The sequence below is a fragment of the Paramisgurnus dabryanus genome, chromosome 4 (genome assembly GCF_030506205.2).
Source record: "Paramisgurnus dabryanus chromosome 4, PD_genome_1.1, whole genome shotgun sequence".
Lineage (NCBI taxonomy): Eukaryota > Metazoa > Chordata > Actinopteri > Cypriniformes > Cobitidae > Paramisgurnus > Paramisgurnus dabryanus.
The window spans coordinates 43,341,474-43,359,199 of record NC_133340.1 but is presented as its reverse complement, the minus strand read 5'-3'; the positions used below and the strand labels follow the sequence as shown (position 1 = coordinate 43,359,199).

Genomic DNA, 17,726 nt, shown 5'->3' with positions numbered 1-17,726 from the left:
TTACCACTATTAAAGGGATAGTTCACCCAAAAATGAAAATTCTGTCATTATTTACTCACGCTCATGTTGTTACAAACCTAAATACATTTCTTTGTTCTGATGAACACGAAATATTTTGAGGAATGTTTGTAACCAAATTGATAATGAGCCCAATTAACTTCCATAGTAGGAAAAAAGCATACTATGGAAGCGAATGAGGCTCATGAACGGTTTTGTTACAAACATTCCTCAAAATATCTTCTTTTTGTATTCATCAGAACAAAGACATTTATACAGGTTTGTAACAACATAAGAGTAAATGATGACATAATTTTCATTTTTGGGTGAACTATCCCTTTAAAGCTGCAGCGCAGGACTTATTAAGATTCTGATGTTAATCTTGAGTACCTATAGAGTAGTATTTCATCCTTCATATCTCTGAAGAGTCTTTAGTTTAATCAGATTTATAAAAGAGAACTCTAGTGATTGTTTCCGGAAACGTACAGAAACATTTAAAGAAGAGGAGTCAAGAGCTGCGGGAGGAGTGAGTCACGAGCCAAGCAACCAACAGCTCAGACCACAGCTCACACCTCAATTTCGAAACGTATGGAAAAGCTACAGTTGCTGCCACGGGACAAACATGTCATCATCTGAAACAACATAGAGATGAAACGCAATCTGTGGAACGGTTTGTCCTTTTAGGGCTTCTTTTAAGGTGACTTTCACACTCTTAGAACGGATGTGTTAAAAACAACACATTAGTGTTGATTCTAGGACAACACACTAAATGCGTTGTCCCAGAATTGTTTTAAGTTATTATTAAAACAACACATTTTGTGTTACTTTTAACACAACTTGAGTTTTATCTTAACACAAAATCAACACAAAAGGACACAAATGTGTTAAAATTACACCTAATGTGTTTAAAGCTTAACACAAAAAGATGTGTACAGAATTAACACATTCTTTCTAAGATTCTAAGAGTGCATGTAAGGAGACCCGCGCCCTACAGAATGTAGATAAAAGCAATACAGTTCATTTTGTAATGTCTTTATACATCATTGATAATATAGTCATGTATATTATTTTGCATTTTTGTCAAGAGATCCTTCTAAAAATCCCACGTTGCACCTTTAAGGACGCATTATCAGCCCCATAATGAAAAATGAAATATCTGTGTCGGCTTGGTCAAAAAGGTCTGGAATGGTTATCTAACGAGAACGGTTTGGCACGGAGGCTGAAAGTGCCTTTAGATGCTGGTAGGCATTTGTTTCCCTGGATGCCCTGGTGGGCCGTGCATTTGGCCCACAGCTTTATCACAAATGAGTTGTCATTCCATTTTGACAAGGAATTAGTTTTCTAGCTGCTAAAAATAAACATCCTGCAGGGCATTTTTATATAAACGCAGCCTTGCAAAATGAATTGTATAATGAAATAGATGGACGATTATCAATCAATGAACCAAACCCATTTTGAATGCGGACAATATACTGACATGGTTTTCCATTATGTTTTAATTGCATCCCTGTATGTTGACAAATCATACTGAACAGCCAAATCATTCAGAGTAAAATTAATTTCTACACCCTCCGTTCTGCCTACACTACCTGATGTAAGATGAATTGAGTGCTTTGTGTTAATGCCCATTTGTATATTGTATAACTTTTCCTAACTTTGTCAAGCTGCTGTACACATGAATGAAAATAGCTTTCTTTAAAAATGAATGACCCAGTCCAGTCATTTTGTCACCTCAGCAGCCGTCAGTGTAAACAGAGGTCTTAAAGGGGCACACCACCGCTCCCCTAGAGTTAAACATTTGATTTTTACCATATTGGAATCCATTCAGCCGATCTCCGCTACCATAGCTTAGCACAATCCATTGAATCTGATTGGACCATTAGCATCGCGCTAAAAAGTAATACGAGTTTCGATATTTTTCCTATTTAAAACTTCACTCTTCTGTAGTTACATCATGCACTAAGACTGACGGAAAACTAAAAGTTGTGATTTTCTAGGCAGATGTGGCTAGGAACTATACTCTCATTCTGGTGTAATAATAAAGGACTTTGCTGATGCTAATCAAGTAACATGGCTGCAGGAGGCGCAATGATATTACGCAGCAGCTGAAAATAGTCCCCTTAGTAACTTACAATGGCAGGGAACTATTTTCGGGCAGTGCGTAATATCACTACGTCTGCTGCAGCCATGTTACGGCAGCAAAGTCCTTGATTATTACGCCAGAATAAAAGTATAGTTCCTGGAGCTGGAAAATGAGCATATTTTCAAAAAAAGTGTTTCAACGAATGTGCCCCTCTGGAGTTTTTTAACATAAAAAATGGTCAGAGCTTTCTACTTGTGTTTAGTTTTAGCATTGGGAGAATGCAAACAGTTCAAATAGCTAACTGAAAGTACTTACCTTCTCCAGTGAGTAACCTATGACGAGAAAGCCCTTGCAGGACAGCACCTGCTCTTGCATAGCTACAGAGCCCTTCAACAGCTCCATCACAAATGACAGTAGTGTGCAACTGAAAAAAGATATATAACGGGTCAACATCAATGGGCAAAAACCAATTAGAAAAAGTCCTGGTGTACCTCAAGTATTATGGGTCGATTTCCCGGACAGGGCTTATCCTAGACTAAATTGCTTGTTTGAGCTGCCTCAATTTTAAAAACACCTTGTACTGACATATCTAAACATATCTCAGTGCCACTGTTTTGTATTAAGATGCACACCAGAATTGTTGTTTTGTAAGGTTTGTTCGAAAGAACTACGTAAAGGATTAGTCCATTTACTTAAAAAAAGAAAATCCAGATAATTTACTCACCACCATGTCATCCAAAATGTTGATGTCTTTCTTTGTTCAGTCAAGAAGAGATTCTGTTTTTTGAGGAAAACATTCCAGGATTTTTCTAATTTTAATGGACTTTAATGGACCCCAACACTTAACTGCTTTAATGCAGTTTAAAAATGCAGTTTCAAAGGACTCTAAATAATCCCAGACAAGGCATAAGGGTCTTATCTAGCGAAACGATTTACATTTTTGGCAAGAAAAATAAAAGAAAAATGCACTTTTAAACCACAACTTCTCGTCTTCCTCCAGGTCCTGTGACGCTCCAGCGCTACCTCACGTAATACTTCATTGCGTCAAGAGGTCAGGGATGACGCATGGGAAACTCGGCCCCAGTGTTTACAGGTGTGGAAAAAGAGGACCGTTCCGATGTTGTTGTATGTGGAATGATACGAATTAATGTCTTTGTGTCAGTTCATTGTTTAAAATGGTCCGCAAATGTGCGTTTCATATATGTAACACGTGACCTTTCGATGTCATTACGCAATTACAAAAGGCCGCGCTGGCTCGTTACACAACTGGAGAAAGACGAAAAGTTGTGGTTTAAAAGTGTATATTTTTTATTTTTACCAGTAAAAAATGACAATAGTTTTGCTAGATAAGACCCTTATGCATCGTATGGGATCTTTAGGAGTCCTTTGAAACTCAGTTGAAAAAACTGTTAAGTGTTGAGTTAAGTGTTAAGTGTTGGGGTCCATTGAAATGAGAAAAATCATTTTTTAACATAATTTCTTCTCGACTGAACAAAGAAAGACATCAACATTTTGGATGATATGGTGGTGAGTAAATTATCTGGATATTTGTTTTTTTTTTTATTAGACTAATCCTTTAAATGTCCTAATATAACCAAGGCCTAGTCATGGATTATACTAAACCCTGTCCAGGAAATCGCCCCAAAAGGTTAAGTTAATCTAATTAAAATCTGTTACCATTTTACCATCATGCTGTTCAAAACCCATAGGACTTAAAAGCAAGGACAAAAAGAATGAGAAAGTCATCTATGACTTCCATATTTTTCAAATCTTGTGAAGAAAGAAACAGACCAGAATTGAAGCGAAAATTGTCCCCTTAGGTACACTTTCAAAATTCATTCATGGTTGCAAACATTTAAAATAGGCATGTCATCATTGATGCCATTATGTCAAACATTACAGATTGGCCTGTATTTTGTGACTGACTGTGTAATTCAATGAGATTCAAGAGCTGCGGAGGAGGAGGTTTTTAGCAAACCCTCTACTTTCAAGCTTTCATTTGATATGAAAGGCACGTTTGACTCTATTAGCCTTTTGCCTTCCAAGAAAACTGAATCGTACAGGTATTGAACAACATGCGGCTGAGTAAATGATTTTCTTTTTAGCAACTGAACAAAGCATGCATTTTGTTAATGTGAAGAGAAAGGGCCAGAACTCTTTACTGCATTTCTACAAAACTCATTTGTTGTGCTACGGCAATGTATTGTTAATGAATAACTTTGTACTGGCTTTAATTCAGTTGAATGGCTGCACAAAATAACACATCACATAGTGCTGCCCTCCCTAGAGCCCAAGACAGACAAATGGTTTGGGTACAATGAGAAAACATATCCTGCTATTGTGCGTCCACTGGGTCTTAACAACTCTAGGACAGAAAGCATTAAGTTAATTTTCAGTTTTTCCTGGCGAGGCTAAAACCGAGGACAGCTTAATCATTTTTCCCCACTGAGAATCCCTTTGCTAATTTTCGTATCCCCTCAGGCAGAACTGAAGTGTTCTCACCAGACCGAGGTGTCCAGCTCGTCTCCAGTGGGCTGGAGGTAATCCAGCTGTGCAAACAGGGGAAAGAGCACTTGAACTCCTCCTATAGAGTGAATGGCGCTCTGAACCGAGTGAGTCACCACAGCCTTGACGTCCTAAGACACAGAAACACTTTCTGTTAGATTTGTTTTGTAATTGTTTTGTTGATGAATGTCGTCCTGTTGAGCTCCAATCAACACAACTCAATTCATCTGTCAACTATTGCTGAAGCAAGATAGAGATGAAATGGTATGAAAATTTTACATCACGGTTATAGTGACCAAAATCACCACGGTTATCAATATGATAAAAGGTTTTGTGAACAATTTCTAAAAATAAAAAAAAAGTACTGATGCAAACCACATTTGTAATTGAATTTACATGTAAGTGCACTTTTGTTTACATAAACATCAAACAAATAACATTAAAGAGCACCTATTTCATTGCTAAAAACAACATTATTTTGTGTATTTTGTATAATACAATGTGTTTGCGTGGTTTACGGTAAAAAAAAACACATACAGTAAATTTTTGTAGCTCCAGATTTCACTCTCTTCCTGAAACGCACAGATTTTAAAAGCTCCCTGATTGGCCAGCTAATCTGTACGTTGTAATTGGCCCGAATACCTCTGACGTCAGGCGGAAACATGACGCTCCTTACCATATTTGAAAGATTCAGATGCTAACAGGAGTTAACTTACAGGCTGTGAGTCCGAAGCAGGAGGAATGATGATAATGTCGGTCTTTACTACATCACGAATTCCTGGAAGTAAACTGTTGCCTACAATCCGGGTGTTTGTTGTAGTGCAAGAAAAGACATTTACGTTGGAGACAATAACTCGTGCCCTCGTTTACTTTGGGGTATGTGCCTTTTGCATATCGTTAACATGTACTAATACACACTTACACACCAAAGGGAATTAAAAAACGTGAATCGGACAATAGGTGCTCTTTAATCATTGCAATTTGGGGTTGTGAGATAATGTTCATATAGTTTAGAAAAAACACAAGTGAGTAAATCAGATTTTATATAAACACAGGACAAATTAGCAAGTCTGCGTATGTTGTGAGAAATCGGGTGTACTTTATGACCCAGGAGAGAGCTGCACGACACCTGCAACCTACAACCAAGTGTGGAATTCAGAGAAATATGACGTCAAAGTAGAATTGAAGCACCTCCCCATAGCCAAATACAACGACCTATTTTGTAGCCCCGCCCACAGCTTCACGTGACACACGTGTGTCTCAACAATTATTAAACATGTCTTTAAAGATTGCCAAATGTAACCAAAATGACTTACACCAAAATAATTTTTTTCTGATAGACTTTTATTTTGATGCGGTGATCTGTTATGATAGACAAACCATGGAAACGAAGTCTTGGGTTGTGGAAGAACCACGTTGGAACAACACAGAAGCTGAATACTTTAATTCGGAGGCTAGGAAAATAACATTAGGAATGCGTGGATAAAGGTTGTTTTTGAAGAGTTCCAGCTCGCGTGGGGAGTGTTTGATTACCTTGTGTACTGTGCGGATTCACTTGTAAAGAAGCAAGTCGATGCTGGATTTGCAGAGAGACTGTGATTAAAAGCACCACTAATATTGGATCTGACGAAAATGACACAGCAAGTAAGACATTTTACTTTATTTAAGTTACTGCGTTTCACTATTGCTTTGTTAGAAGAGATTGCTTGATATGTCCTGTTGTAACATCCGTGTCTAAACACGTATGTTTGACTGTTTTAATTTACTAAAAACATTAAACGATTAATAAAGGTACAACACTTAACAATACGATTGTAATTTAACGATAGAAATCTGCAAAGGTAGTAGGGGTGTCCTCGACTAAGGATTTACATATTCGAATCAGAATTTTCGAATCTTTCCATAGTCGATCGATAGTCGAATCATCTATGTTTGTGTGCATGGGTTGGGAGGGGGCCAGACCAGGTACAAATTGGTAACTTTTATTTTCTTTCACAAGCAGCACACATAAACAACTGTCTGATAAAGTGACCAAAACTGTCTTTCAAGTAATAAACGAAGACAAAACTGACGATGCATTTATATATATATATTTTTTAAGGTAAAATGTAAGGCAACATTTGTTTAATTATTCCTCATAACATTTTAAAGCCACGATCTACAGAACATCACACAAAAATACATTTGATAACTAAACCTAAAAAAATAACAAAGGTGATCCTGCCTTGGAAACTCCGGCTACAATTAAGTGTTTTTATTTAATTTGGAGAAGCAAAGCAGTCATGACCAAAAAAACTTGAATGAGAAATGACAAATAATTTGTGATTGTGACTGTAAATGATAAAAACTAATCTTTATATACAATTCATTAAACTTTAATTTATAACAAGAAAAACACTGAAATTAATGATTTTATAGACACTACGCGTTATTATTTAGCACAGAAATATCTGCTTGCTTGCTTTGACTTTGATCATCTCTATTCACTTTAGATACAGAAAAACCTGATGATATTATTTATTTCAGGAATCTCTTTGCTATCATTTGAAAGTGAACACCGACTGACCATAATATTAAATCACAAGAAAGACATTCGTGTCAGGCAGAAATAGGTTCGGTGCAGATACTAATTTCCGTTTCATCACCGAAATAAAAAAACGGCTTACCTGTTTTGTAGTTTAACTTTAAGATAGACAATATAACCACTCTGTTTTAAATACATTTTAAAAACTTATACTCGTCGAAAAACATCCGTTTTTTAATGTTTAGTTTGATGAACTCCTAAATATGAGACGCATGCAGAGCACCTAGCCCGTTCGGCTAAATTACATGCGCAAGCATGGCCAGCACGCAATAGCGCAACATCGATACAACGAAAAGCTATCCAAAATTTACATACTTAAATTAGATCGGAATTTACGTTTATAATAAATACAATTTTTTAATAAAATAAGGTCAGAAGTAACACAGTGAAGAACAAATATGCAAAATCCACTAATCAATGTTACAAAATAGCCTATTACTTATTGTTTTTGATGTTTTTGAATGTAAAAACCACGCGAACATCATAAGTAGACCTCAGACAACAGTATAAAACAATAAAATCGACAAATTCACTGCCCCTTTAAGTAAACATGTGACAGTACAACTAGATTTCCCTAAATGTGAAATTTTTTTGGATTTAAACTCAGTCAGTGACGCACTATCATCACAAACACATGGGAGCAGACGTGAATTAATGTGTTTGTCTCATGTTATTGCTTAAATTGGTTGAGGCTGGACAAAGGTTTTTCGAGACGTGACACTGGCATGGTTAAACTGTAATAAAAAAATGATGCGGTAATACTAACCGTTGGACATTTTTAACCATTTACTAGAGCAAGACAGGCTTTCTTACATTGTCTGTTATCAGACTAGTGCTATCCTATGATGGCACATTCTTGTAAAGACCATCTTAAGAGTTTGTTAATCTTATTTAAAAAATCTGAGAAACATCTGTGTCATATATTTTTTAAAACGGTCATTAATTATTTAAAATTATTTAAAACGGTCATTAATTGAGTATAAAATTGTTTAGCAGCCTCCCTGGAAATATTATGGAGCAAATGCTTTTAGAGCAGAACCCATGGCATGCTAGACACAGCAAAGGTGTCCAATACACGGTAATGATAAAAAGGTCATAGTTAATTGCTGTATATTGATGAGGCTGTTTCATTAGTGCTGCTAAAACATATGCCATACCTGCAGCATGAGAGCATGTGGAGAGTGCACAAAGATGGAGACGTGGTCCTTGGGCGAGGACTCCAGACACAGCTGAGCATCTGTGGCTCGGGGGTTATAGGTGAAAGCAAGACAGCCAGACAGCTTCCCATCGTAGAGCAGCATCTTATGATGCTCTGCAAACATCAGGTCACTTTCGGCCTTGTGCTTGAATGTGCCCTGAATGAATCAATGAGAGATGCTTAAACTTAACCTCCGAAAATGACAACATGATGAATTCTCTAAAGAAAATGGTAATTACTTTTAGGTAATAACAAATCTTTCGTTTAAATTGTGTAAGAAATATTGACATTAAATTCTTAAAAGGTCAACAAAGGTCATGTAATATATGAGGAGCTCAGATGCAAAAATCGCTAAACGGCACCTCCGTCAAAAATGCAATACTGGCCGCTAGAGACTGGCTTCCAAAAGGGAGTCAATTCCCATAGACCTCCATGTTAAAATGCACATCTTTAGGGCAGAAAATAATATGTTTACAGCCTAATACAAATAGTTTTTGGTCAGAATATCTCATTTTGGCCTTCATGACAACTGGGGGGGTGAATTTTTTTGTAACTCATCCGTTTAAATGATATTAAGCCTTAAAGTTCGGCATAATTAAGAGCGTGGCCACTTGAGTGACGGTTGAACAGCCACTGCTGTCACTACAGTCAAGCGTGGTTTCAGCAACCAGCCACCTCAGCTTCATCCACGTCCCGCCGCTTTACCCATTTTCGGATATCCGCGAGTGACCACCTACTATTGGCTTCAAAAACGATCTTTAAAAACCTATGGGTAACGTCATGGACACCACGTCCATCTTTTTTTCAGTCTATGGGTAGAATCCATCAAGAGTCTGATAAAAAAATGCTTATTTATAAGAAAGCATGTCAAATGCACTTAGAGGGTTTTGTATTCAAGCTTTTCATATGTTTGACATGGAAAAATCAAGCACTTGGTTTTTAAACCATTTTTGCTTAGTTTGTACAATCAACATTATACAGACTTCATTTTTAGAGAGAAAAAGTGGATTCTGTAAAAAGAAAATGGCAGAATAAATCAATATTAGCTTTATTATTGAGCCTAAAATGAAATCACAGCCTCTGGTAAAAGAAGATCATTTACTTTCATGGATTTGGGCAATCCAAAGTGTCTTATGTTCCATATATAAATGATATGCTCTCTCAGGGATTCAAACTTATGATGTTGTGTTGAAGTGAAGCAGGAGACGGATGATTAATGCTTTTGTCAGAGAAGTCTGATGTATTTTAGAGTCAATTACAATGTCATTGAAACTGCAGATGACAAATCTAGGGGAAACTTTCGGCATTTGAACAGAGAAATCAATCTTTTCTACAATTCTGAAATAGCACCTTGTATCCAGGCCCTAGCTGATAGATGGCCAGTATCTGAGCGGCGCTGAGAGCTTCACTAAATAGATACACAGCCCCCATCTGACCGCAAAACACACGGTTAGCGTCTGCAGTCTCGGACGAGCCCAGGAAACACTTGTCGAATGTCTGTGAGGAACAAGAGGGAAAAGGTTTCATCAGTTGAAAAATCTTGACTTTACCCTTTTATATTACAGTAAACGCTACTGGACAGCCATAATCACACAAGTAATGCATGCTTACCGTTTAGAGAGGCTTAATAAGAAAATCCTAACCTTTACATAACTATTTCTCTTTTTTTTGAGAACATTACAATAAAAGCATATTAACACAACAACTGAATGTATGGCATGACAAAACATCCACACTATTTAAAAACTACAGCAAACAATACATTTCTATGCAATTAAATCTATAATTGAAACTTCTTTTATATTTATCAATAAACCTGTGATGTGTTTTGGTGTAAAAAAAATTGTATTAATATTGTATGCTTTAATATGATTTGATCACATTATCTGCCGTACAGATTACACCACATTAGAATGGCTTCATTTTACAAATGGCTTAACATTTGAGACTCATTTCATGATAATGTCTTTGATTTGATTTGTGATTATATTTGTACTTCTACACAGACAATATAAAGTAATAAACCATTCAGTGTTTTTAGAAACAGCAATTTCATAGAAAATGCTATAAAAGGGAAAATAATGGCATCAATCAAACCCAGCCTTGAGCAATGCTGTTTTAGTATGAGAATGCATGCCTTTGATATATAATTTCAAATGAAAAGCTAAAATATTAAAATGCTTTGAATTGAAACAGCACCGGAGATAAAAGCCAAAGTCTCAAGCGTAACTGCTGGTAAACTTCAAAACAATGAGAGATCAGAGATAGACTTCTTACATCGCTAGTGTTGACGAACCAGGTGATCTCGCCATAGGATGCCAACTCTCCATTGACATAGCAGCTAATTTCACTGTTCTTCCAGCGATTATAGATGTGCACTATGGTCACCATATACCACTGTGTAAAAACAAAATAAAAAACAACAATAAACAGAACTTTCAAAAATCCAATGGCATGTGCAGCAGTACAGGGCAATGCAGATTTGTCAGCAAACTTGTGAATTTGACTTTTTAACTACGACCCTGGTCCATTTACACTCTTTGGCAACAATCTCACAAAGATCTGCTTGAATTTTCGTTAAAAAAATGGGAAAAGCCAAAATGTGTACCCCCTAGGCAAGGCTTCCCCAGAGAAAACAACAATAGAATAAACTTCAAATATAGGCCAAAACACACCCTAGGAAGTGTTACAGTTTTTGTGATTTTGGGAGTTTTTGAGTGATTTTAGGCCTTAATTGCTACAGGATTGTGACTACTGCTGGATTGGAGTGTTCATTGGAAAATACTTCTGAATAAAATATCACAAAGTGAAAGCACACAGATTTCTGATGCAGAAATCAAGACTGCATCTCTGGTTGGATCATCCATCAGGTTTGAAGGAGATGGATGAGGAAACCTGCCTTAATAATTCCGGGGGGTAGATGGGATCCGAGCAGGGAAGGGATTTGGTTTCTTCTTGCAAATCCTCAGAAATGACTTCAGTATAAAACCACTATTTTATACATCAACTTTGCAAACCTTGATGCACTGTAGACTTTATAGTCTTTACATCTACACAGTAAGAGAATAAACAGTTCAGTTAAGGTTTAGGTGATTCATACCTTCTGGGGTTTAAAGTCGTATTTCACACAGTGCTGGAAGCCTTTGGATTTGGACTTTAGTGAGGTCACAATCAGACAACTTCCTACAAAGTGTGCAGAGTAGCCCAAACCTTTGTTGGTGCGGAAGCTGGATATAAGAAAGAATACAGATACTCAAGCTCAAACAAATTCAACTCATAATATTAATACTTTTTTTAAACAACTATAACCCTTAATCTTGATTATCTACACGTACGACTAAAAGAATGAAGCTGTTAACACATCAGATCTGTTTGTACAAATCACATTTTTGACTGAAAATATTCATAAGCTGTAAAAAGGACAAGAAAGGCTGTGAAATGCTGCCTCTGAAACCTCAAAACTTATGACAGAAAAATGTAAATGGTGTTTTGCGATTTGTGGGGTGAAGTCGTGGAATGGGTTGGAACATATGTTAAAATATTGCACAAATATTAATATTAAAATTGTATAAATTTGTAAAACAAAATTTTATTATAGCAATATCTGGATGTATAAAGGTGGTTATGAAATTAAAAGATATATATGAAATGAAAGGATGTACAGTGGGAAGAAAAAGTATGTGAACTCCAAGGAATAAACTGCTTTTCTACAGTGATTTGCATGTTAGTTGATCCTCATTTAGGTCATAACAATAGACTAACACAATGTGCATAAGCTGACAACACACAAATAATTCTAGTTTCTTGTGTCTTTTTTGATAACACCCATTAAACATTCACAGTGCTGGATGAAAATGTAAGTGAATCCTTGGATTTAATCGCTCATTGAACCTCCTTTGGCAGCAATTACTTCAAGCAAGCACTTTCAGTAGTTCTGAATCAGACCTGCACATGATGTGGTGTGATCTGGTGTGAACCACTCTCTTGAGGTCATTCCACAGGTTAAGGTATTGGCTTTGACTAGGCCACTCCAAATGGGCATTTTGTTTTCTCAAGCCACTTTGTGTCACTTTTGTTTCATCAGTCCATAAAATATTTCCCCAGTAGCACTGGGGTTTGCCAAGGTGCTCTTTTGCAAACTTCAGGCTCTCAGCAATGATTTTTGGAAGAGCAGCGGGTTCCCTTCGTGGTGTTCTGCTATAGACACTGTGCCTGTTCAAAGACTTACGTATGCTAGACTCATTAACAGAGATGTGTGCCCGTTCCAATTATGTCTTCAAGCCTTTAGTTGTTACTTCTGGGTTCTCCTTTACTTCATTGAGTATTCTGCGTTGTGCCTTAAGAGTCACTTTGGCTTGGGCCCCACTTCTAGGATGGTTAGCTACAGTATTAAACTGTCTCCATTTATAGACAATTTGTCTAACTGTAGACTAATAGATGTCATTTTGAGATTGTTTTGTATCCCTTTTTAGCCTTATGGAGTGCAACAACTCTTAATCGGATATCTTTAGAGAGGTGCCAGCTTCTGACACAAATTAGCTTTCGTAAAGTAATTAGTCGAGGGGTTTACATAAATTTCCCTCCAGCACTGTAAATGTTTACTGGGTGTTTAAAAAAAACATAGAAACTAGAATCATTTGTGTGTTGTCAGCTTATGCACATTGTGTTTGTCTATTGTTGTGACCTAGATGAGGATCATATCACATTTTATGGCAAATCACTGTAGAAAACAAGGTCTTCCTAGTGGTTCACATACTTTTTCTTGCTGCTGTATATGTTTGAAATTAAAGGATGTATAATATAATATACATCCTTTAATTTCAAACATATACAGCGGCAAGAAAAAGTATGTGAACCCCTAGGAATTACCTTGTTTTCTACAGTGATTTGCCATAAAATGTGATATGATCCCTATGTATATTATCTGGTAAAGGATTAGGATTAATATATTGTGCAAATATTACTCACTTTAAAGTGGTATAAAATGCTCTATTAATGTCATATATGGAGGTATAAAGGTGACTGTGAAATTAAAGCAATGGTTTTAAAAAGGTCAGAGGTTAAAATATTATGCAAATATTAAGTAGAGCTTAAAAGTTATATATAAAACTTTTTTAAAGCAATGTATGGATGTGTGGAAGTGATTGTGGAATTAAAAAAATGTGTTTATGGTAAAGATTATTTTGTTGGTGTATATTGGTGTATAACTGGAATTTAAGGGTTTTTAACGAAGATGTTTTTAAGGGACATTACACAAGGGGCGGGAAAACTAACAAGCTTCTGCTTCATCCCAGTCCTTTTCGAATATAATGATATTGTTTACAAGAATTATGTATTAACTTTTTTGTTTATAATGCAATTTGTCTACAGAAAACTTTTATTTTACTGGTTCGAAATCGAATAAATCAATTAAATATTAAAAATTTCACTGAAGGGAATAGTTATTTTAAATGGCTGTAGAAAAGGCATGTATTTGAGGAACAAATTCAAATTAATGTTATTTTTCGCTTCTGTTGCTCTAAGATATAAGTCATGATCACTTAAAATTGTCATGATTGGTCATGGGATACTTCAAACCTCCATTGGCGCATTCAAAGGTGCCAGTTTAATTGAACACAAACACAAATGATACTTGAGAGCAAAGCCAACATGGTGGTGAACAACATGGTGAGTAAATGATGACAAAATTCTTCCTCTGTACAGTTTATGTGAGACCCACCAGTAGAGATAAGGCTTGTCCTTGTCAACATTTATGTTATTGAGGGGGTCCAAGCGCAGCCAGGTGTGAAAGGTGAAGCCATTCTGGTGAGGCCACTTTGCAATGGGAGGAAGAGCAATAGCCTGATGATACATAAACAAAGAGATAGTTCCTGTTAGGTTTCTTTGTTACACAGCCCTGTAATTAACTTGCTTATTGGTGAATTCCAGCATTCAAAGGTTAAATATTTCTGAATAACTATGTCTATGATGCCTACAAGAAACCCAATAAAAATGTTTCAACCGAAGTCAATATTTTATGTATGTGCATATATTTTTTTAACAGGTTGGGGTTCTGATTAAGCTTGGTTTGTTTGGCAATATTTTTTGCATAAGGCATCTAGAGAAGTATCTTTGTGTATGTGCAAAATACACTACACAGAATTCTTGAAAGGATGTGCCTAAAAAAAATGCCTGTGTTTGTACACTGCAGACTTCCTGTCAAATTAGTGGGTAATGAACGAAAAGGAAGGCGAGTGCAATGTTATTTTCTTTTGCAGCCAGCATCCTCGCTGAACTGGAATAACATCTAAAGAGCGAACGGCAACCAATCACAATATTTCCTGAGGAGATGACGTTCCTCTGGCTCGGGTTCAAGTGGACACTGACAACACAGGAAGGCTTCCACAACACTTCACCCCTATACCGACAGGATCATAGTTTGACTTTTCATTTAAACATACACAAGAGGATGTAACATTGCACAGCCATCTAAAAATATCTGCGAACCATCAGAAAAAGATACAGTTTCTGGAGGAGAATGCTCCAAAAGTGAAAAGCCTCAAGTCTATTTTGAAATATTTGTAAGCTGTTTTTCCAAGCTTATCACAACTACACTAAAAAGTTCTTATCTGAAACACATAACGAGTTCAATATGTTTCCTACTGATACAGATACAAAATTCAGGTCTTATCTCGACATTCTGAAACTCCACGCTTTTAGTCATCTCTATTCCAAAGAGCAGATAAAATGTCATCGTGTGGGTATTAGACATTCCTGTAAACCTTCCTCTGTCACATGACTAAAGAAGGAATGCCTGGATTACTAACTGAAGGGTGGAGTGAAGACTATGTAAATATCTAAAGCATTTGGAAACATGGATAAATGAAATTCACTAGATTAAAGCAACACTATGTAGTTTTTTTTTACCTTTAAATAATGTCTCTAAAATTATTTCAGTGATAGAACAACTTTTAACTGGACAAATAGTACTGTTGCTGCAACCTGAGCAGCCTCCTAGCTGCTACAAGCACACTCTGAAAGTGGCGGTGGAGGGTAGGAAACACAGCCCCGCCCCTCCCCCTGCCTGCAGAAGAGTGTCTGATACCAGGCACTGTTGCGCTTTTCAACCACATGGGGGAGCTGTAAATCATTTTTACATGGAAACTACATAGTGTTGCTTTAAGAGTCCCTTAATATAATTTTAAAACAGTAATTTTTCACTCTAAAAAGTGTTAAGCTGTAAGCGACTTTGTATAGCACTTCTTACGCTATTGCTCCCCTAAAACGCATCGCTCTATTGTTTTTCCATTACTTTTGCAAATGTAAACTTTTTGAATACATTTATAGATATATTTTCAGAGCACATGATGACCTGATCTCTGGTATTTTTGTGTTGTTTCCAAGTGAAATATGTAAACATCTTTAAAACAATGTATGCAATTATGTCAGATGGGAAAGATGCACCTGAACATTTAATCTTGTTTAGAATAAATCATAATATTGTCATGCAGTAGATTTTGTAAGAGTTAGAGGTGAAGGGTTATACTGCTGTTGAGATGTCAGGGTCTTACCGCAGCGCTCTTCCCTGGGAAACTAAAGAAGGAATCTGGGCCATTTCTTTGAGCCATGGACTTCAACACAGAGAGTAGCTTGACAGCATGGGGTGGCTGAGAGACAAAACAACAAGAGCATTGAGATAAACCCACAAGCACACACAAAACAATACTTTTAGATTGATACTGATAAAATTTTTACATAAAGCCCTTTTCTCAAAGACACTTCACACTCCACTTTAAATCAATAAACTAAATGCAGCTGTCTTGTTTGTTAATCTATTTTTTATTCTTATTTTACGGTTATCTTATTATTAAATCCTTTTTTAATAATTAAAAAAATTATCTATTATACATGTCAATACAATCTAAGAAACTGAATGGGTTTACTTATGACTTCAAGCTGTTTTGGTATAGAACTCTATGAGAGAAATAAACCTTGAATCTTGAGTAAGTCTTATGCTGCGTTTACACCAGCCGCGGTAGAGGCGGCAAGCGCGGGTGATTTACATGTTAAGTCAATGCAAAGATGTGAACTGGCATCCTGTGGCGAATTGAGCGTTGCCGCGGGAAACGCGTGAGGTGAAAAATCTTCGGCGGATTTCAGTGCCACGTTAATCAATCAGGACCTTGCTGTAGTAGTGACGTGATTACAGGTAGCAGGCAGAGTGGCGGAGTCTCAGCTGAGTCGCAGAAGCCCCTCCCATGATGCGAATTTCTGTGTGAATTTCTGGAATGACTAGAATTTCACGTGCAAATGAAGCGAGGGAACTCAAATGTTCAGCGTCCAACTACGTGCGAATAGTGCGTTTTTGCCGCCTCTACTGCGGCTGGTGTAAACGCAACATTATACAGGGTTCACACCAGACGCGGTAGAGGCGGCAAGCACGAGTGATTAAACTCAATGCAAAGACGCGAACTGGCATCCTGCGGCATGCGTACGGCGCGTTCTGCGTGATTTGAGCATTGCCGCGGGAGACGCGTGAGGGGAAAAATCGGAACTTTGACGGATTTCCGCGCTGCGTTAACCAATCAGGACCTCGCTGTAGTAGTGACATGATTACAGAAAGCAAGCAGAGTCTCAGCGGAGTCGCAGAACTTCTCAAACTTCTGCGTGAATGTCTCGAATGCCGAGGTTTTTAGGCACGAGTGAACTCAAATGTTCAAATATCCAACTATGCGTGAATCACGCGTTTTTGCCGCCTTTACGGTGGCTGGTGTAAACGCAACATTATGCAGGGTTTAAACCAGACGAGGTAGAGGCGGCATGCACGAATGATTTACATGTTAAGTCAATGCAAAGATGCAAATTGGTATCCTGTGGCGCGCAAAAGGCACATACCGCGCAAATTGAGCGTTGCCGCGGGAAACGTGTGAGGTGAAAAATCTGAACTTTGACGGATTCCTGCGCCATGTTAACCAATCGGGACCTCGCTGTAGTAGTGACATGATTACAGGAAGGGAGGAGTCGCATAAGCCCTTCTCATGACGTAAATTTCCGCGTGAATGTCTCGAATTACGAGATTTTCACGCGCAAATGAAGCGAGTAATCTCAAATGTTTAAGCGTGCCAACTATATCCCGGCCGTGCCTTCCACACGTACCACACCACAGGATGTCTATTCGCGTCTTTGCTTTGACTTAACATGTAAATCACTAGTGCTTGCCGCCTCTACTGCGTCTGGTGTGAACCCTGCATTAGGCCGTTTTCCTGAACTTGCTGTTCATAAACAAACTCTAAACAATATACTGTACAGTCTCAAATCATGTTATATTAATTGCACCCATGCCAGTCATACATTTAGTTCAATCTGAAATAGGTTATTTT

General features: G+C 37.3%; 1 protein-coding gene across 1 annotated transcript in view; it reads right to left on the bottom strand.

The window, feature by feature from the left end:
• lrba (LPS-responsive vesicle trafficking, beach and anchor containing) overlaps positions 1 to 17,726 on the bottom strand; it is a 336,519-nt gene that overhangs the window by 267,321 nt on the left and 51,472 nt on the right. Inside the window, exons 4-11 of the mRNA XM_065254703.2 lie at positions 15,918 to 16,013; positions 14,087 to 14,208; positions 11,468 to 11,594; positions 10,645 to 10,764; positions 9,718 to 9,864; positions 8,327 to 8,524; positions 4,583 to 4,716; positions 2,396 to 2,504 (exon numbers count right to left, since the gene is read on the bottom strand). Coding sequence (XP_065110775.1) covers positions 2,396 to 2,504; positions 4,583 to 4,716; positions 8,327 to 8,524; positions 9,718 to 9,864; positions 10,645 to 10,764; positions 11,468 to 11,594; positions 14,087 to 14,208; positions 15,918 to 16,013 — 1,053 coding nt within the window. The remainder of the gene's footprint in view (positions 1 to 2,395; positions 2,505 to 4,582; positions 4,717 to 8,326; positions 8,525 to 9,717; positions 9,865 to 10,644; positions 10,765 to 11,467; positions 11,595 to 14,086; positions 14,209 to 15,917; positions 16,014 to 17,726) is intronic.